The sequence below is a fragment of the Vespa mandarinia genome, chromosome 21, assembly GCF_050613455.1.
Source record: "Vespa mandarinia isolate Hongniang chromosome 21, ASM5061345v1, whole genome shotgun sequence".
NCBI classification, from domain to species: domain Eukaryota; kingdom Metazoa; phylum Arthropoda; class Insecta; order Hymenoptera; family Vespidae; genus Vespa; species Vespa mandarinia.
The window spans coordinates 3,107,501-3,127,500 of NC_140830.1; the positions used below are offsets into that span (position 1 = coordinate 3,107,501).

The 20,000-nt window shown below is 29.9% G+C and overlaps 3 protein-coding genes and 1 long non-coding RNA gene across 8 annotated transcripts in view; 3 read left to right on the top strand and 1 right to left on the bottom strand.

The window, feature by feature from the left end:
* The window catches only part of LOC118444046 (sodium-dependent neutral amino acid transporter B(0)AT3), a 20,584-nt gene extending 9,362 nt beyond the window's left edge, over positions 1-11,222 (top strand). For all 3 annotated transcript variants that reach the window (XM_085663258.1, XM_035871888.2, XM_035871887.2), the window contains 9 exons: positions 372-593; positions 729-839; positions 951-1,192; positions 3,127-3,268; positions 3,373-3,574; positions 3,754-3,913; positions 4,106-4,268; positions 4,667-4,867; positions 8,530-11,222. In XM_085663258.1, the coding sequence (XP_085519384.1) occupies positions 372-593; positions 729-839; positions 951-1,192; positions 3,127-3,268; positions 3,373-3,574; positions 3,754-3,913; positions 4,106-4,268; positions 4,667-4,867; positions 8,530-8,682 (1,596 nt within the window). In that variant the 3' untranslated portion in view covers positions 8,683-11,222. The remainder of the gene's footprint in view (positions 1-371; positions 594-728; positions 840-950; positions 1,193-3,126; positions 3,269-3,372; positions 3,575-3,753; positions 3,914-4,105; positions 4,269-4,666; positions 4,868-8,529) is intronic.
* Positions 11,223-14,688: 3,466 nt separating this feature from the next.
* Fa2h (Fatty acid 2-hydroxylase) lies at positions 14,689-18,016 on the top strand. Of its 2 annotated transcripts, none has more exons than XM_085663310.1 (6): positions 14,689-15,268; positions 16,300-16,528; positions 16,857-17,017; positions 17,419-17,551; positions 17,660-17,815; positions 17,850-17,962. In XM_085663310.1, exons 1-6 carry the CDS (start codon positions 14,861-14,863, stop codon positions 17,960-17,962), a joined length of 1,200 nt encoding a protein of 399 aa, XP_085519436.1. In that variant the 5' UTR covers positions 14,689-14,860. The 2 variants fall into 2 exon arrangements, with proteins under 2 accessions (XP_085519436.1, XP_035727783.1); XM_035871890.2 differs by having other exon boundaries at positions 14,692-15,268; positions 17,660-17,779; positions 17,877-18,016.
* Positions 16,846-19,537, bottom strand: kappaB-Ras (NFKB inhibitor interacting Ras like 1). 2 transcript variants are annotated; one of them, XM_085663311.1, is made up of 3 exons: positions 19,071-19,537; positions 18,624-18,980; positions 18,386-18,552 (listed from the first exon to the last, which is right to left on the bottom strand). In XM_085663311.1, the coding sequence occupies exons 1-3, from the start codon at positions 19,167-19,169 to the stop codon at positions 18,502-18,504; spliced, it is 507 nt and encodes a 168-aa protein (XP_085519437.1). In that variant the 5' UTR covers positions 19,170-19,537; the 3' UTR covers positions 18,386-18,501. The 2 variants fall into 2 exon arrangements, with proteins under 2 accessions (XP_035727785.1, XP_085519437.1); XM_035871892.2 differs by having other exon boundaries at positions 16,846-18,980.
* Positions 19,538-19,747: 210 nt separating this feature from the next.
* The window catches only part of LOC118444051 (uncharacterized), a 207,417-nt gene continuing 207,164 nt past the window's right edge, over positions 19,748-20,000 (top strand). Inside the window, exons 1-2 of the long non-coding RNA XR_014983424.1 lie at positions 19,748-19,813; positions 19,897-19,937. This is a non-coding gene — a long non-coding RNA (uncharacterized LOC118444051). The remainder of the gene's footprint in view (positions 19,814-19,896; positions 19,938-20,000) is intronic.

Here is a 20,000-nt window from a genome sequence, read left to right on the forward strand (position 1 = left end):
TAGAAAAAAAAAAAGAAAAAAAAAATCACATTAATCACATACTTTTTTAATCACGCATTATTTAATCGTAAGAAGAGGAAGAGGAAGAAGAGGAAGAAGAATAGAAAAAAAAAATAAAAATAAAAAAAAGAAAAAGAAACATTCACCTACGCATATACATACCATATCGTTAGATCCATTCGTTAAATAGTTAATCATTATTAATATTTATCGATAAGTACGCACCATTTGTGTTCTCTGGTGTAACCCCCTAATTCTCGTCATCGCAATCGCACACATCCGATGAGCTTTGCCTGCGATCGGATTTTCGAGTAATCCTTTAATTGAACTTATCCGTTTGGTGACCGTTTCGAAATTCTGACGCAATCCAGGCGCCACTGCCATGGGCGAAGTGCCCGGAGGTCGACGAGATACCGGTAGAAGAATGTGTCAAGAGCTCTGAGACCGCTTACTTTTGGTACAGAACCACTCTGGATGCGGCACCGTCGATCGAGGATGGCCAATCTCTCAAGTGGTGGATCGTTCTGTGCCTTCTACTCAGTTGGATCGTTGTCTTCTTTATCGTCATGAAGGGGATACAATCATCGGGCAAGGTAATTTCCTTTTAATTACTTTTAACTTTTCGAAACTAAATCCGAATTAATATTAATCTTAATTGTTTCTTTTCTTCTTCTTCTTCTTTTTTCTTTTTTTTTTTTTTTTTTCTTTTTTTTTTCTTCCAATTACAGGTAGTCTATTTTACCTCGATGTTCCCTTACCTCGTACTCACGATCTTCTTCATTCGTGGAATAACTTTGAAAGGTGCTAGTGCTGGATTGGCACACATGTATACGCCAAAGGTATATCGAATTGTTCTCGAGTTTGGGGATAGGGGATAATGAAATAGAAAAAGATAAATGAAACTCCCATTCGATCTTATTTCAATTAATTAATTTCTATCTGATGTAAAGGTCGAGAAATTATTGGAGCCTACCGTCTGGCTTGACGCAGCTACACAAGTCTTCTATAGCTTTGGATTAGCTTTTGGTTCCTTGATTGCATTTGGAAGCTACAATACGCCCGACAACAATTGCGTCAGGGACGTGATTCTGGTGAGCGTGTGCAACGCGTTTACCGCCATTTACGCGAGCGTTGTCATTTTCGCCATTTTGGGGTTCAAGGCGATGTCGAATGTGGACAAGTGCCTGGAAAGGTAATCGCAAGATATCAGGTTTCGGCCGAAATAAAAAAGAAAGACGAAAATAGATAAAAGGGAAGAAACATTCCTATGTCAGAAAGTAAAATTGCTTTTTTAACTATCGGTAGTACGATATGACGTTTACAATAACACGACAAACATTACTTCTTTTTTTTTTCCACGAAAAAGAAAGAAATAAAAAAAAAAAAAAAACAAAGATGCGTAGTAGGAATATAGTTTCGAAACAAAAACGATCGGAATGGATCATCTCGATATAGACATTACGGGGATTATTATAATTACTTGAAAAAAAAAACAAATGAAAAGAAAGAAAGAAAAAAAAAAAAAAAAAAAACAAAAAAGAAGTCCTAAATTAAAAAAACAAAAAATAAAAATCAAAGAAAAAGAGCAAAAAAGCATGTGCATGAATTATCATCAACCGACAACGACTCAATTGTCCGTCCATTGTCTCTGTTTCAATGATAGGAAATGTTTATAATGAATTGAAGAAAAAAAAAAAAAAAAAAAAAAGAAAAAAAGAAAAAAAGAAAAGAAAAATATGAGAAATATTCGCATCACATTTTTTTGTTTTCTTTAAAGAAATTCTCTTCTTTAGAGAAAAGAAAAAAGAAAGAAAAGAAAAAGAAAAAAAGGATTTTATTAATTATACAGTTATCATTAAGATCGAATTGTTCGTTCATTACGCGTGTTCTTAAAGTCGGTTCGAGATTGTAAGATATCGAAAAGAAAAGAAAAAAAAAAAAAACAAAAAAAAAAAAGAAAAAAAGAAAAAAGGTTTTCATAACGATTTAACAAGATGCACTCATCGCGAGCTCTTATCTATCCTTAACAGCCAAGTACGGGTGCTCCTTGCCTACGTTGTCGCTTACGCTCGAAAAGAAATTCGTCGTGTTTATTACTACATATGTATATCGTATCTCTCTCTCTCTCTATCTCTCATCATCTCGACATTCGCGGGAACCTTGCCAAATGGAAGACACATCGACGTTGTAATTAAAACGTTGCAACGACGAAGAGGTAAGAGGAGAGGGAAAAGGAGAGATGATAAAGGGATGCACCCACTTTTATTTTTTTTATTTTTCTTTTTTTTTTTTTTCTTTCCTTCTTTTTATTTTCTCTTTTCTTTTTTTCTGCACGATCTTACGACTATCTATTTTACAAAGGCAAACGATTCTTCTTTTATTTTTCTTTTTTTTTTTCACCATCGTTAAACAATCCGATAGAGAAAAAAATATTTTCGATGAAATTTATGTTACGATATAGAAAAGAAAAAACGGAATCAACAAAAAAAGAAAAAAAAAAAAGAAACAAAAAGAGAAAGATAACAATAACGGTCTACAAAGAGCCCTTTTCCCTCTTCATTTTAATTCATAACACACTCGTGGAATACGCACAATAATGCTTTTAAAATAAAATATTAATGTCTAATGAAATTCTACTGAAGTTCTTTTATCTTTAATACGTTCGGGGATATAAAAAAAAGAAAAAGAAAAAGGAAAAAGAAAACTAGCAATTAAGAATATATATATATATATATATATATATATATATATATTGCGATAAATGAAATTATCTATAGTATACCGAAAGTAATGTGAATTTTCGAGATAAGAACATTTGCACTTGTGTGAAAAAATTCTCTCTCTTAAAAAAAAAAAAAAAAAAAGAAAAAAGAAACAAAAGAAAAAAAATTATCTGTTTTAAAATAAAATAAAAAAAAAAGAAAGAAAGAAAATAAAAATAAAAAGAATATAATAAAAGGAAAAAAGAGGGGAAAATATGAGATAAAAAAAAAACAACTGAACTAGAGGTACTGCCGGTTTGGTTTTTCGTTTTGTGTTATATTCAAAGACGACGTGCGACAGATTGAACAGGCAAAGAGATACTCGAAGTTCTAGGGAAAAAATATAACTTTTCGTTGTTTTCAGCAATAAGGCCTCGCTGATCAAGCATGGTCTTCTATTTGCAAATTCAACGACTGACGATTACGAAAACGTTCTAAATACGTTCAATATTTCGACTGCGAATTTGACCTTGGATAGATGTAGTATGAGCGAACAACTGAATAACGTGAGTATCAAGAATATTCAAGAATCGATTTATTCTAAATTTATATCGTGTACCGATCGATTTCATTTCTATATGATACGAAACCTTCGACCATTGATTTTCAGGCTGCCGAAGGTACTGGATTGGCCTTTATAATCTTCACTCAAGCGATCGTCGAGCTTCCAGGTGCACCATTTTGGTCCTGTATATTCTTCCTAATGCTTTTGGCCCTTGGACTTGGCTCACAAATTGGTATTATGGAAGGAATGTTGTGCGTAATCTTTGACATTGATCTATTCAAGAGAATAAAGAAACAGTATATAACAGGTAAGTTATTACTTCTTTTTTCTTTTCTTTTTTTGTTCTCTTCTTTCTTTTTTTTCTTCTTTTTTTTCCTGTTTTCATACACATTTTTTTCCCGCCAATCAATCGATCTAAATGACGATATCCTTCGTATTTCTTTTTCTTTTTTTTTTTCTTTTTTTTTTTTTTTTAAATTATTTTAGGCGTAGTATGTATCGTTTGTTTCTTCGTCGGCCTCATCTTCTGTACCGGCGCAGGAGAATACTGGTTGAAAATGTTCGACAGTTTTGCTGGTACCATTGGCCTCGTTATGGTCGCACTTATGGAAATGATATCGGTCATCTTTGTCTACGGCCACGAAAAGTAAGTTTATATTCATTTTTATAACATTATCACTATAACATTATCACTATAACCACGTATTTTTATCCGTGAGAAATGTTTAGAGGGCATCGATCCTTATTCGATCGATATAAAACATATCTGTTATTATCTTTTATGTATATATATATATATATATATGTATGTATATATCTTTGACGAATATTTTATTAGATTCACGAAAGACATCGAAGAAATGACAGGTTATAGGCCTGGTATTTATTGGCAAGTTACATGGAGATTTCTCGCGCCTATAATCATGGTTGGCATACTGATCTCCAGCATTGCTTCTATGTTTATCAAGAAACCAGAATATTCAGCATGGAATGCAACGTTGGTAAGCATATAATCAATTGAATTTCATTATTTTGTATATTACATCGATTTATTCGATCGTAACTTATTGACAAATACGATCATTAATTCATTTTAAACGAATCAATTTTCATTTAAGGCCATTACTATTTTTAGTCATGAGCGAAACAATTTATAGATCAGTCATTTATCTATGCCTTTTACAGTGAACTTTAAAATCGATATTGTAAATATACCTGATAATGGCCATCTGTTTGAATATATCCAAGAAAATGTAGATAATATTTTTTCTTTTTTTTTTTTCGTTTTTCTTTTATGAACAAACACATGGAATTTTTTTAATCTTTCTTTTTTTCCTATCACAGCTCTAATAACAATTAATATATATATATATATATATATTTTTTTTTCTTTTTCTAGGGTATAGCAGTATCTACAGCTTATCCAGGCTGGGTCTTAGCTATTGCAGCATGTATAATTGTTGCCGGTATTGCACCGATACCAATAGTTTTTCTACTTAGAGTATTCCAATGTGTAAAACTCGACGTGGACATTCATCAGGGTAGCATTCGTCGGATCGACACGACCGTATCGACTAAGGAAATGATGGGTGACGTTGATGTAAGTTGATTGTATCTATTATTTATATATTTCATTCAACTGCGAAGAGAGAACAAAAATGTAGCTTTTTCTGTCTTCCCTTACACCACAACCTCGTCTCATTGACAAAATAATTTTGTCTTTCTCTCTCTCTCTCTCTCTCTCTCTCTCTCTCTCTCTCTCTCTCTCTCTCTTTCTCTTTTCCTTTACTTCTTCTTCTTTTTCTTTTTTTGCTTTCAACTCGACTATTTTCTCTGGTGTTTTCGAGCTGCAAAAGTAATCAATGAAAAACACAAAGAAAGAAAAAAGGAAAGAAAAGAAAAGTAATATTAGAATTTTCTCGAGGTAAACAATCGATAAAATTTATCAAATTTTTATCTCGACTATATAAATATACTTGAGAAAAGTATGAGAAAAGAAAAGGTCAAATGGTACGGATACGAAATATATTTCATACTGTGTGTTTAATCGATAATGCGATTCGGAGCAGTCGAATTTCTTACGTCATTCACGCTACATTCTCTCTTTCTTTATCTCTCTATCTCTCTCTCTCTCTCTCTCTCTCTCTCTCACTTCCATACTTAAAAATATCCGTTTCTAGAAATAGAAAGTTAGAGAGAAAGATTTATGATTCGTATAAACTTCGTGACTGTAAACGATCCAAATGAAATAATAATTATTATCAAATTTAGTAAATAATTTTCATCTTCTCTGTTAACCATAATCATAAATGACGTTGGTTACTATGATACGAATCCAAACAAGACGATTAGAAATACGCTTCCAAGTTTATAGTTAAAGCAATGAACTATTATCGAATTGATTTAAGTCGAAAAGTTATAAACCGATTTAAGCGTCAACCAATAACGATCGTCAAACTCTTCATAAACTATCTACGATTTGAACACGTCAAACAACAAGTAATGACGATGTCCAACGTCATAAAGTTCAATAACACGAACACGTTCAACCTATATCAACCTTGACTTTGAACTTTTATCCATCAATTCCTTTCATATAATGAGAGAAAGAGAGAGAGAGAGAGAGAGAGAGAGAGAGAGTGAAATAGAGAGATCATTAATACCTTAGAAATTATATAACTATTAGAAAACCTGATGTAAATTAATTTCTAATATAATGAAATTTATTTTCTTAAAGTATACTCGGCGATCAATTTACAAGATTATTAATTGCACAGAAATTTTATTAGATCATGATAATTGTCTAATATAAATTAATTTTTGAATATTTAATCGTATACATTTTTTTTTTTTTTAATTAATAAAACTCGTACCTGTGAAAATGTCGAAAGGGATAAGACGAGAAAATAATTGACGTTTATGATAAAAGATAGAAAGGAGAAAAAAGAAAAAAAAAAAAAAAGAAAAAAAAAAAAAGAAAAATTGCATTAAAAAGATTGAAGAGGATCAGTTTAGATGTTTCTCACGGAATAGTTTACAAGCGTGGCATTCGCGTGTTAACACTTAACTCACTAACCGAGCAGAAGAGAATAGGGGACGGACCCCTTCTATCAGAGAAACGTTTATATCGCACACTGGATGCAATCCGTGACAATTGAAACAATGGCGCTTGATATTTCGTATCCGAGGTTCGTGCCAACGAATAAACAAAACGGAACGCGAAACGAATGAATATAATATTATATATTAATATTTTCAATAGTTACAAAAAATAATTTGCGACGGGATGATATAGATTGAGAATGAATCGTCAATAAAAAAAAATCGATCGTATCAAGCTCGAAACCATTCGTCTTTCTTTTTCTTCTTCTGTATTTTCTTTTCTTTTTTCTTTCTTTTTTTTTTTCAACAGTTTCTGTAAACTCTAATCATCCGTTTCCCATGCGATCACATTCCATAAATTTTCTTTTCGTTCATTTTCAAAAATAATTATGTCTACACGAATAACTCGTTTTGTACATCACGAGGGAGGATTCTTTTTTTTTTTTCTACATAAATACAATTTTTCTTCTTTCTCGTTGCTGTCTTTGTTTTCTTTGTTTATTTTTTCTTTTTATTTTTCCCCCTTACATCCGACGTTAAAAAGTAATAAATTACGGTAAATTAGGATTCCGTAAGAAAACACTCATATCCGATTGGATTGAAAATTCAGATCATATATATATATATAACCTAGTTATATAAAATTTTTTAAAGCCTTACCAACCGTGACACACATTCGAATCGTCCCAATTTCATCTCTCTCTTTCTCTCTCTCTTTTATTTGGATCACCTCATTTCGGTCGATTTTAAATCAACTGTGGAACAGAAATTGGGATGACGACGATTTCAATGCTTGGAAAGTAATTGTAATATTGAGAAAGGATTAAAAAAAATGATCTATGATATTTTCGATAATGTATCATTCATCTAATCGTTATACTTTTTTTTCTTTTTTTTTTTTAATAATCTCTTAAATCTTACATTAAATCGATGAAATCTTTTTCGGATTTTATGAGGCGATCTTTTTTTTGTCTCTTTCTCTCTCTCTCTCTCTCTGTTTTTTCTTCTTTTAATATCGGACATTTTTATAATGGAAGATAAATTTATCGAAAACTTTTGGAATTCTTTTGTCTTTTTCGTTTTTGGTTTCTTTTTTTTATCCTCTTTCTTTTTAAATTCTCTCGTGGTGAACAATTCGAGATAGTGTCCGATGTGTTCAAGCTGAACAGTATGATCTGCAGTTATAGGTAAGCTTCCTCTATGTCTCTGTCTGTGGTCGGCTAAGGTCGATATCTCCCGTAGCTGCATCACATGTGAGTCCGTCGTAGATGAATATTTGAGAATGCACTTGATTTGACTTTTTTTCTTCTTCTTCTTCTTTCATTATTAATCTGATTAAATGATTTTATAGTTTCGTTTGTTATATCCCGTTTATTAGGATTAGTAATGTGGAATATCTATGATGTAAAAGCAAATTTTGCACGGATTTATTTAGTATATTAGGTACACAGGTGCCAACATATGATATTGTTCTTTCTATACGCGAAAATTTATATTTTATCAAGATAACAAAAAATCTCTTAGTTGTTTTTTATCGACGCGTAAACAAACACACACAAACACGTACATACACACGCAGAAATATAAAAACGTACGAAATTGTTTTTAGAAAGAACAATATCATTCTATAAAAAGCTTTTACAATATATAGAAAGATTTCCCCGCCTCCCCCACCACCACCACACGATAATCAAACAATATCAGATATAATAATGTGAAGAAAACTAAAAAAAAAAAGAAAAAAAAAAGAAAAAAAAACGAGAAAAACAAGAATATTATAAAATGAATAATAAAATAAAAAACAAAAAGAAAAAAAGAAAATGTTAATAAAATAATACTTGTACAAGTACAATGAGAACGGAATGAACTCAATCGCGAATAGTTGAGAGATAATGTTCAATTTGTAAAGTGATCTTGCGAGTTAATATAGACGTACACATATACGCCAACACACAGACGACATAGACACAGACACAAACGTATCCAATACACTCGTTCAATCAATTCGAGCTTTGGCTTGTAGCCAGAGTTGTTCTTGCTTTAGTTGCGAGAAAAAAAAAAGAAAAAAAAAAAAAAAAAAAAAAAGAAGAAAAATAAAAAAGAAGAAAATAATTAAGACGAAAAAAAGGAACCGATCGATAAATATTATTTTTCTTTCAGTTGGACGAGTATCACGATCGTTTAGAAGATTTTCCCGAGGAGGACGAGGATGTTAATAGCGACGACGACAACAATAGTGCACCGCCCATAACAAAGATCGTTCCAAATAAGCTTCAGGGTAGAGCTTTCAAAATGGAAGCAATGGAATTTTGAACGCGTCGCATTTAGGATGCGTTCCTTACGTTTTATTACAAACAAATGAAATAGAGGAAGAAAAAACAACAAAAACAAAACAGAGAAAGGAAGGGGAAAGAAGGAAGAAAGAAAGAAAGAAAGAAAGAAAGAAAGAAAGAAAGAAAGAAAGAAAATAAGAAGATAGGAAGAAAGGAAAGAGAGAGAGAGAGAGAGAGAGAGAGATAGAGAGAAGAAAAGAAAGAAAGAAAAGAAAGGTAGAAAGAAAAAAGGAAGCAAGTGAGAAAAAAAGAAAGAAAAAAGGGAAGCAAGCAAGCAAGCAAGAAAGAAAGAAAGAAAGAAAAGAAGCAAGGAAGTAAGAAAGCACGAAAGAAAGAAAGAACGAAGGAAAGAGGGAAAGTAGGAAACGTGAAAGCACGTTTAATTAAATATGTACATAATAAATAATAAATAATGCGATATGAATAAAAAAAAAAAAAAAAAAAAAAAAAAAAAGAAAAAAGAAAAGAAAAGGAAAAGAATAAAAACGGATCTCGTGCTTCCTCAGAGAATGAAAGAACGAGATTTAGATCTTCGATCTTCGTGGACGAAGATTTAGGAAGAGACCGTTTGAATATCGCTCGCTCGCTCGCTCGCTCGTATCGATCGAGAGACCGCATGATATCGAGAGATCGTATGATATCGAATATGCTCGTATACGGACGAGCAACAAGTTTCTTCTATTAGAAAATAGATGAAACAGTAATTTCATATTCGAAAATGTGTTTTCTCACTCTCGCTCACGAGGAAAATAATTACGCGAGTTGTTCCGTCAAGTTTGTTTTTTTTTTATCTTTTCTTTTTTTTCGCGCGCGCGTGTGTGTGTGTGTGTGTGTGTGTGCGTGCGTATATGCGTGCATGTGCGTGTATTTTTCTTTTTTTGTTTTATTTATTCCTATTTTTATTTTTTTTTTATTTTTGAGAGAGGACACTATGCAAATAAATAATATAGGAATTCGAAGAGCAATAGTTTAGAGAGAGAGAAAGAGAGAAAGAGAGAGAGAGAGAGAGAGAGAGAGAGAGAGAGAGAGAGAGAGAGAGAGAGAGAGAGAGTGATCAGAAAATAAAATTTAGATAAGAGCGAATTATGTTATCTATGTAATGGAGCACTTGTCTCAATTTCTCTGATGATTTATTTCCAATTAATCATATAATTGAAAATCTCGAATTTCAAATTTCTGTCTCTAATTTATTTGAAATATTTAAATTATTTTTCGATCGACGTGAGAAAGAATAAACCTACAAAAAAAAAAAATAAGAAAAAGAAAATAAGAAAGAAAAAAGGAAAAAGAGAAAGATCAATAGCCACGTGTGGCATCGATCAATCGACAATATCGTATATATTTTGATCTCTCAAGTGGATCACGTAGAATGAAATTTATAAACAGGGCAAGTAGATGCTGTTGAAAAAAAAAAGAAAAAAAAAAAAGGAAAAAGAAAAGAAAGAAATTTATAGAAATTACAAAAGATACAACAACAACAAAAGAATAAATAGCGTGCAAACTAATAATTGTCCGACTAATAATTAATAAGAAAAGTAATCAATTCAGCGAATTAGAATAACGAAAACGGGAGATTTGTTTCGATCGAAAATCGTAAAAAAAAAAAGAAAAAAAAATAAAGGCAAGAAAAATATGTCCCTGAATTTTCGAAGATAGAACTAGGCAGCGAAAAGGAAACAGAGGTAGAAATCGAAGGCAAAAAAGAGAGAAAAAAAGATAAACAAGAAAAAGAAAGTTTTTAGATCAGCGGCCGGCCTTTTTTGATCTTAAACTTAAAATCCTCGCTCTTCGATTATCATTATAATTATTTTCATGGCGTTTTAAGAAAGAGACGATTACAACGGAACGAAACTGCCATTTAACGAGAGTGGCACGAAACGTATTTTAAGTATATTTGGCAATAGATATTAGATACAAAAATCTAAGTAAATATATATATATATATATATATATATATATATATATATTAATGTATGTATAAAGTATACTTTTTAATATTAGACAATGCAAGCAAAAAGCCGACGTATGTGTTATTTGGATTTTCAATTTTTGTTTTTTAAAAGACGTATATAAGTACGTATTTTTAATAATAAAAAAGAAAAGAAGAGACAAAAAAAGAATAAAAAACAAGAGAGAGAGAGAGAGAGAGAGAGAGAGAGAGAAAAGAACGAATGATTAAGCGAGAGTATACTTCGTTTGTTTTTTATCTATATTTTTTAAGTGAAAGCTAATTAAATAAATAATTCTTATGAATACGCTTTGATAGGCTTCGAAACGTTTGTCAAAAATATATTTTATTGTCTGATATTTGTTTGGAATATATATATATATATATGAAAAGAAACAAAAAAATGGAGAAAAAGAAAAAAAAAAACAAGAAATAAAAAGAAGTAAGAAGGAAGGAGAAAAAAAAATCACAAATATGATGTTATTTGGCTGGTCCAGCTGTTTGAAATCATGATTATTTGTATAATCCGTATTAGGATGATCAAGATCATTTTGTCATATTGTCAAGAAAAATTTTCGAATGATATTGATTGTATGAAATTTAATGATATGAATCGATTTGAATTATCTCAAATAATAAATCATTGTCTGTTTGGTCATCCTAATCGACTTGAAACACTTTACCTATATGTATATATGTACACGTAATATCAAAGCACAGAGACGGATCAAATGAGACGACGAATTTCTGAAGAGAATTCTAAAAAATTAGAAGAAGAAAAAGAAGATGAAGAAGATTTTGAAAAAGGAACAAAAAAAAAATAAGAAAAAAGAGAATAGAGGACAAATCGGGAGGGACAAAAGAAAATATCGATCGAAAATATCCCAATGAAAAACTGCATCGTTCCTAAACTTACTTCCAATTAGTTCGGCTATGCACTAGCCCCAGTAAAATGCGTTTGGATCGTACAACGAGGCGTTAAGATTAGAAAATAAAAAAAAGAAAAAACGAAAAAAAGAATAAAAGAATAAATAAATCAAAAAAAAAAAAAAAAAGAAAAGGTCGTCGATCGCGTTACTCTATCCGTATTAAACTATACCTAATATTACCAAAGATTAAAATTTTAGATGATTAGTTTTAGCGAGGCTTGCCTCCGAATTAATAACAATCGAAACGGTCTTCGACTAAAATTCATTTTTCTCATTTATTATTTTATCCCTATATATCTTTCATTATTTTTCTAATTTTTCTGATGTTTCTTCTCTTTTCTTTTTCTTTTTTTTTCTTTCTTTCTTTTTTTTTTTCTCGAACGAATCAGTCGAACGAACCGAACCGAATATAAAATAATTATTGGCCTCTTTTTAAATATATAACTACAAACAAAAAAAAAGAATGTCGAGTAACATTCTATTCTTATCTCGAGTTATCAATAGGAAGAAACGGGAAAAGGAGCGTACTAACGTTATGTACATATATGTTTGCAAATAGATAAGATTGTCGGCTTCATAGAAAAGAGAGAACCGATTAAATATATATATATTTATATATATATATATATATATATATATATATTTATATAAATCAATATTACTGCGGATTAAACAGGGAAATATAATTTTTCGTGTTATTTATCCTGTGGAAATATTTTTTGGATTTGAATTCGTCAAAAAGAAAATAAAAAAAAAAGAAACAAAGAAAATGCAAAAAAAGGAGAAATAAAATTACGTAAAATGATATGTTCGTTTATGGGCAAGTTGATAAATAATTATTTCGATGGAAGGGGAAACTAAAAAAAGAAGAAAAAAAGAAAACCAAAAAAGAAAGATAAAAAAGATAAGATCTTATCGTTATCACGAATTCCGTAATATCGACTTTTTCGAGAAATAGAGAGCGATTTATCAAACGCATTCTAAGTCTGACAAACATTTTATAAATATCGACAAGACAGAAAGAGAAACAGAAAGAGAGAGAGAGAGAGAGAGAGAGAGAGAGAGAGAGAGAGAGAGAGAGAGAGAGAGAGAGAGAGAACAGTTAAAACCGTCGATGTATTTTTTAATGCCCGAACATTATGTATAATAATAATAATAATAATAATAAGAATAATAATATTAATAATAATAATAATAATAATAATAATAATAATAATAATAATAATAATATATCTTAATATAGACATAAATCTCACAGTATTTGTATATATACGAATTTTCTTTGATCGGCCCGAATGCTCATTTTTTAATTTCTTTTTTCATTCTATTTTCTTTTTATTTTTTTTCCCCTATAACTTGTTTGTTTATTTCCTTTTTCAATTATTATTTTAAAGATAGAAAAGAGAGAGAGAGAGAGAGGGGGAGAGAGAGAGAGAGAGAGCGAGAAAGAATACCTCGAGTTTCTTCGCTATACGATAAAAAATTAGTCATTCGACATAGATCGATTATTAGGACGTATTGTATACAATAATTCAAAGTGTTTGAATAAAAGCTTATTTATTGGAGACAAAAGATACATATCTTTTGTGCTTTTTTTTTTCTTCCTTTATCCTTTTAAATTAATTTTTCGCGTCCCCCACGCTCCCTTTGCCCTTCTCTATAATTCGTCAAATAAAATTCGTCCTTAATATAATGCTTAAAAATCATTAATTATTCCGTATCGATGTAATACTGGTGTTCTGATTATATAAATAATAATACTGATTATATAAATAATAACACTTGATGACGATATAAAAGTATGATTAATCCAAACGCAAATATCGTGCACGCGCATGTATATATATATATATATATATATATATATATATATATATATATATATATATGTATACATATATATATACACATATATGATTGTAAATAATTTTTTCTTCTCTTTTATTTCTTTTACGATCGATAATTATTCGTAAATCGATATATCGGTATTAACGTGATACTTAAGTCCAACTGGTTATGTAAATATTCAATCATAGCATTAAAATATGAATAATCAAACGTTGTAGCAATTAACATTGTAAATGTGCAAAAAGATGCAAGGTCAAGTTTTTTTTTGCTAAAAAGGAAGGCATGTTAACAATATTCCGTTTAATGTTCTTTTTCTTATCTTTTTTCTCTTATTTTTTCTTTTCCTTTTCTTTTCTTTTTTTTTTTTTTTTGAACTCGAAATCAATTTTTTCTCACTGACTCGCATTTGACGCGACCACTCATTTTCTTAACTCAAAAAATAAATCCAGTTGGATAAATAAATTTAAATGGTTTTTGAAATCTTTGTCAAATATTTATTAGAGAAAAGCCGACTATATCAGACTGATTCATTCTAGAATGACATTATATACACAATCTTTCAGAGATCTATTTACATACGCGTCTATTATCGGTAACATTTATCTTTATACTATCGTTTTAATGATCGTTCAATTAATTCGCAATATCTCAACTACCGTAAACAATGTTTATTAAATAATTTGTATGTTTAAGTATTAAAAAGTTTGAAGAAGAAAAAACACATGAATGGTATTCTTTTATATCGGAAAAAAAAGGAAAGAGAAAAGAAAATAGAATAGATAAAATAAAAAAGGAAAAAAAAAAAGGAAAAACGTAGAGTACTTGAAACGATGTACTTCATGAGCTATTATATTACGTACTCGTGTTAAATATGCAATGGTATTTCAATAAACATATGTGCAAAACTATTCGTTTGTAAAACTGTTCTGTTACAAGGACGATAAATAATACGTTACGCTTGTTGTGTTACGTTTATTACAGAGTACAAAAATGAAAGAGAAAAATAGAGATACACGCAGAGAGAAAAAGAGAGAGAGACAGAGAGAAAGACTGAAAGAGACAGAGAGAGAGAAAGAGAGAGAGAGAGAGAGAGAGAGAGAGAGAGAGAGAGAGAAAGAATTATGTTCATTAATATCAAAAATCACGAAGTAAAAGAGAACGGTTACATATCGATGATAATATTAAATTTAGCGATGAAGTACGATTATAATCGGAACGTTCACGTAATGCCGCCTGTGAAATCTTATCTATGAGGCTTTTAACAAGGTAGGCGTAGAACGTGGTGTAGTATGTGCGTGACTGGCGTGTTAACATTGTCTAATCTCTGTGGTTAAGCAATACATACTTTCATTGATTTTGAATTTATAAAAAAAAAAAAAAAGAAAAAAGAAGAAGTCTTTTTTTAATAAAGAATTAAAATATCAAAACTCGTTATGAACGAAACAAAAAGTACTGTCGATGTTATATTAAACGAACATAATTCCGTTAAGTTGCGTAATATTGAAAGATTTCGATCTGACAATGATATTGTTGATGATGATGATGATGACGATGATGATGATGATGATGATGCTATTGCCAAAGAATCGCAAGACGGAAGAAGACGTTTTATATCTGACGATGAAACAGAAAAGAAGAAGAAATTTATAGTTAAATACAAAGGACGTATTTACGATATTCGTGGATTTTTAAATTATCATCCGGGTGGTAAAAAGATACTTAGTTCATACAAGGAAAAACATTTGGATCGTGTTTTAAAAGAATATCCACATTCGGATGCGGCTTTCCATTTGTTTAATGAATATGCATTGGATAATAAAAACAAATACGACGAGCTTGAGGTAAGTTTCATTAAAAAATTCTTCAAAGAATTTCTATCATTATTGCGACATTATTTTTCTTTTCTTTTTTACTTTTTTTTTTTTTCTTTCTTTTAATTAATAATTTTACCTACATATTTCTAATAAATAAATTCAAAGAATCTCGGCGAAATGATTCAATGATATTTTTATAATTAAACGACACGAGTATGAATAATAATTGATTAATAATATTCCGTATCACAATGTGACGTCATTCGTCCTTTTTTCTTTGGGAGGGGCGCGGGGTGAATTTCATTAATTCAATTGATAAAATTGATTCGATTAAAGTCTATGATTTTTTGTTAATTTCGAACGTGAAGAAAAAAAAAATGAAGAAAAAAAAAAAAAAAAAAGAAAACAACAGAGAAAAGAAAAAAAGAAGAATGTATGATTATAAAACATGAAATACAATAGTAATTACGCAACAATCTAATATAAAAGATAGTAATTTTCTGTTCTATACACTCCATGCTATTTTTGCTTTTAATTCCGAGAATAATTTAATAGACCAATTTATCCCATCAATCTTCTCTCTTTGTTTCTTTTTCTTTTTTATTTTTTCTGCAATATACGCGTGAGTTTCGTCCGTTCAAATTTTGTTCTTCAAATGAGTTAAATCGAACAAAAATAAAAAGAAAAGAAATATCATTTTGTTCATTGATTACTGTTATAATAGATAGTGTGCAATCAATACTTTATAAAGATCCTATCAATTATCAATTCTGAGAAAAAAAAATGATCGAAATAGATATATACATACGTATATATTTGTGTGTGTGTGCATGTGCTTATGTGACAGCGTTCAATTTCGTAAAAAAAAAAAAAAGAAACAAAAAAAATTTCATTTTATTTATAGAGCACCATTAAATTAAATAATGTATAATCAGTAACGTTATGAAAATCCTATCAATTATCAATTCTGAGAAAAAACAATCAAAAATACGTGTGTGTTTATATGTGTATATATACGTATAGAAAAGAAAAAAGATTTAATTAAAGAATTATCTTAGAGTTTGATAGATTGGAACACACCTTTATTAAGTCAAGTGGGCAAGTTAAGTGATCGATATTGGCAATGGGTGAATCTACCGGTAAACCGACCGATACGATTATTTCAATCAAATATATTGGAATTTTTAACAATCACACCATGGTACATGATACCGATCGTATGGATCCCTATTTGTGCATATTTTCTCTATACGGGATTTAGTCTAAGCATTACTCGTCAATTTCCAAGTAAGTACTCACGATTTCTCTATGTTTCAAATAAAAAAAAAAAAAAATTTTTTATTTTATTCAAAGAAGAAAGATTCGAGAAGGAAAAAGAAGTTTGGATCATTCATGCGACCTTCTTATTAAATTCAAAAAAAAAAAAAGAAAAGAAATTTTCATACCATTTATGCATTCTTTCACTTCGAGTCATCTAATTACACTTTATGAAATTACGACTAAAAAAAGAAAAAAAAAGGAAAAAAAAAAAGAAAATAAAAAAAAGATAAAACATGATAAACACATGTTTAAAAGACACGATAAAAAAAATTACATATGCAGCCTTCGTTTTTAGTTTTTTCTTTATTAGAAGGCCTCCTTGCCTTCACGGGAGGGGTATTATTGTGGACATTTGAGGAATATCTGTTACACCGTAAATTGTTTCACTTCAGGCCACCAGGGAATTCGAAAATACTTATCACGTTACATTTCCTTCTTCATGGTTTGCATCATAAGGTAAATAAAAATTTTTAATTAAAAGTATAGTCGTACGTTTCACATCGTCACGATTAAGATTTAATCAAACCAGTTGAAAGACTGTAAATAACGTAGACACGTTTCTTGAAAGATAATTTAGTATGCAAACGTACGTTCAACGAACTCACTGAATTATGTCAAACATAAAATGAATCATACGAAGCGTCAGTTTGTTGCCTTTCTTAGAACAGGAAGTTACGAACTTAATTTGGTATTCTATCAATTCTTTCGATACACACACACACACACACACACACACATATATATATATATATGTATATATAAATATATAAATGTATATGTAATATATATATATATATAAATATATATATTTTTTAAATATAAATTTATAGATTCCCTTTTGTTTTTATTGATACTAGGCACCTTTTGATGGTCAAAGATTAGTATTTCCACCTATAGCTGGTATTATCATAGCAATTGGCATATGGAAATTGTACATATCGATATTTCCTGATTTTATAGCCAACTTTATTAGTGCTGGAACTGTTGCAGGTGAAGTATAATAATTTCCCTATACGTATAATTAAACGCACTATATGATATAAATTAAATAAATTTAAATAAATAATCTAAACCTAAATGTTTCTTCATTTTTCATAGGATACTTGTGTTACGATTTAATGCATTATTATTTGCATTATGGTAAACCTAATGCCAAAACATATTTTTACGATTTGAAGAGATATCACAATTATCATCATTTCTCGCATCATGATGAAGGTAATGTTTTTTTTTTGCGTTTCATTTTCTTATTCACACAGCATGAGTTTTATGTTTTATTCTTAAACATAAACATTTAATGTTTTATTCTTTATAGGTTTCGGTATTAGTAGTAAAATTTGGGATTATGTTTTTAACACAGATATAAGTTTACAGGAGCTGGTAAAACCAATAGAATGGTAATTTCCTGCTTATGAGTGATAAATGTAATAGAAAAGTTTATATCTAGCATGTAACACGCTTTCAGCTTGGCTATTGTTATTTCTGATAGAAAGTATTACTTAAGTACTTTAAGCCATATTGCTTAATAGATAAATATGTTTAAAAACGATTATACGATCCTCTGAGCGAAATACCATGTCATTAATCAATATTATACATGACGCATTTCATAATATAACTTTGGAAGATCTTATTAAAATGCATGTTGTATAAAGATAAATTAATTAAGTACTTTGATATTCTTAATCTAAATCAAGAGTATTCAATTAGACTCTTGATCACATTTTTTAATTAACTTAAATATCATTATAGTTTTTTTTGTTTTGTTATACCTCATAATATATATATATATATATATATATATATATATATATATATATATATATCATATTTTTAATACGATGATATATTTCCACAGCCAAGTGAATTACTTTCAAATATCAGTTATAATTAATTAAATGATATAATTTTCTTATGGAGTCTCAGTTTTAATTATTTTCCTACCCATACTCAGTTGAGGAAATGTACTTTTGTTTGGTGGTGGATTTAACCTAGACGACAAATAGACAAAAGGTTCTAATAATGTTTGTCTATCCATTACATTGATCTCATAATGTTTTACCTTTTCCCTGGTACACCAATTGCTTGCTTTATTAGATGTATTCTCTAAGCTATTAGATTTATTTTCATTATTAGTTTTATTACCTAAAACTATTACTGTTATTTCTTTCTTATCCTTGTTCTTATCGATGTCCTTCTTCAATGGAAATAAAACATCCAAAGATTCTGGTTTCGTAGTGTCGTACACTAAGATATAACCATCTGCAAAACCAAGATAGTGCCTGGGAAGTTGTTGATTGTTCGCGTTGCTTTGTAATGATTCTAAACCAGCGGTGTCGTAAAATCTAACTCTCTCTTTTGTACCACGATCCGTTTCTATATTAGCAACATAGATGTCTTCTATAGTGGGATGAATTTCCTATCAAATCATAGAAACAATTTTCAATAACTTTTCATCGAACAAAGTATTAACAAGTGAAAAGTTGTAATTATAACCTAAATATCTTACCGTTTTTGGGGTAACATTTCCATATATGAGTTGTTCTAGCAATGCTGTTTTTCCTACTCCTTTCATTCCACAGACGACTACTCTTGTTGGCTTTCCCATATTTAGAATCTGGTGGTAATCCTACCACGATTTCATTACCTTTTCCTATTACGTCACATCTTGGTATTTGCACTTGAAATAATGCATCGCTTTTAACGTGCAAGTTGATGCAATATTTCCATAATTTCTATCTTTATTTATTAAACGATCAAACAATCTCATAACCTTATTCTTATCATTGTGCATAGAATTTGTGATTGTTAATAATATGATGTAATTTTACTTCGAATATACAATTTCGATACGAATAAAAGAAATTACAATATGATCGACTTTTTATCATTTATTTTCTTATTTATTTCGTACTTTTTGAACACCTTACAAAGTAATTACGTTTCTAGTTCTTACCGCATATTTCCTCTTCTCTAATTGCATTGACCAATCAGAATCAAGATGAATCGACATTCGTTTATTTCTCAAGTTAGCAGTCGATCGAAGCGCCATGTGGAAATACCTTAAGCTTACACGTACGTGAAACACCAATCAATTTTGACGTGTGTGAGGACATAAGTGGCGCCTCCAAGCGGAGATGTAGGTAAATATATTTGAAAAATTTCTCATTTCAAGTTGCGCGTAATCGAATGGCTGCCATAATCTTGAGAGTACACGTTTTTAAAATATTTCTTCAGAAAATCTGCAAAATGGTAAGAAATAATTGAACAACAACCATCTCTTTATCAATGACGACGATCGGAAAAAGAATTATCCTTTGATATTCTCTTTTTAGCTTTTAATTTCATCTAATTGTGCTGGCGTCTTCGACTTCGGGTAAGTGGCCATTTTTCTATGACATTTTTGCGATTTAATCGTTAACAAATCGATTGATATCTC

What these genes read in the sequence shown, in the direction of transcription:
- Fa2h (XM_085663310.1), top strand. Translation starts at nt 14,861, where the DNA reads ATGAACGAAACAAAAAGTACTGTCGATGTTATATTAAACGAACATAAT. An exon ending in TAGTGCTGGAACTGTTGCAG is followed by an intron (nt 17,552 to 17,659) that starts GTGAAGTATAAT and finishes CATTTTTCATAG; the next exon opens with GATACTTGTGTTACGATTTA. An exon ending in GCGTTTCATTTTCTTATTCA is followed by an intron (nt 17,816 to 17,849) that starts CACAGCATGAGT and finishes ATTCTTAAACAT; the next exon opens with AAACATTTAATGTTTTATTC.
- kappaB-Ras (XM_035871892.2), bottom strand. Translation starts at nt 19,169, where the DNA reads ATGGGAAAGCCAACAAGAGTAGTCGTCTGTGGAATGAAAGGAGTAGGA. An exon ending in GAAATGTTACCCCAAAAACG is followed by an intron (nt 18,981 to 19,070) that starts GTAAGATATTTA and finishes ATGATTTGATAG; the next exon opens with GAAATTCATCCCACTATAGA.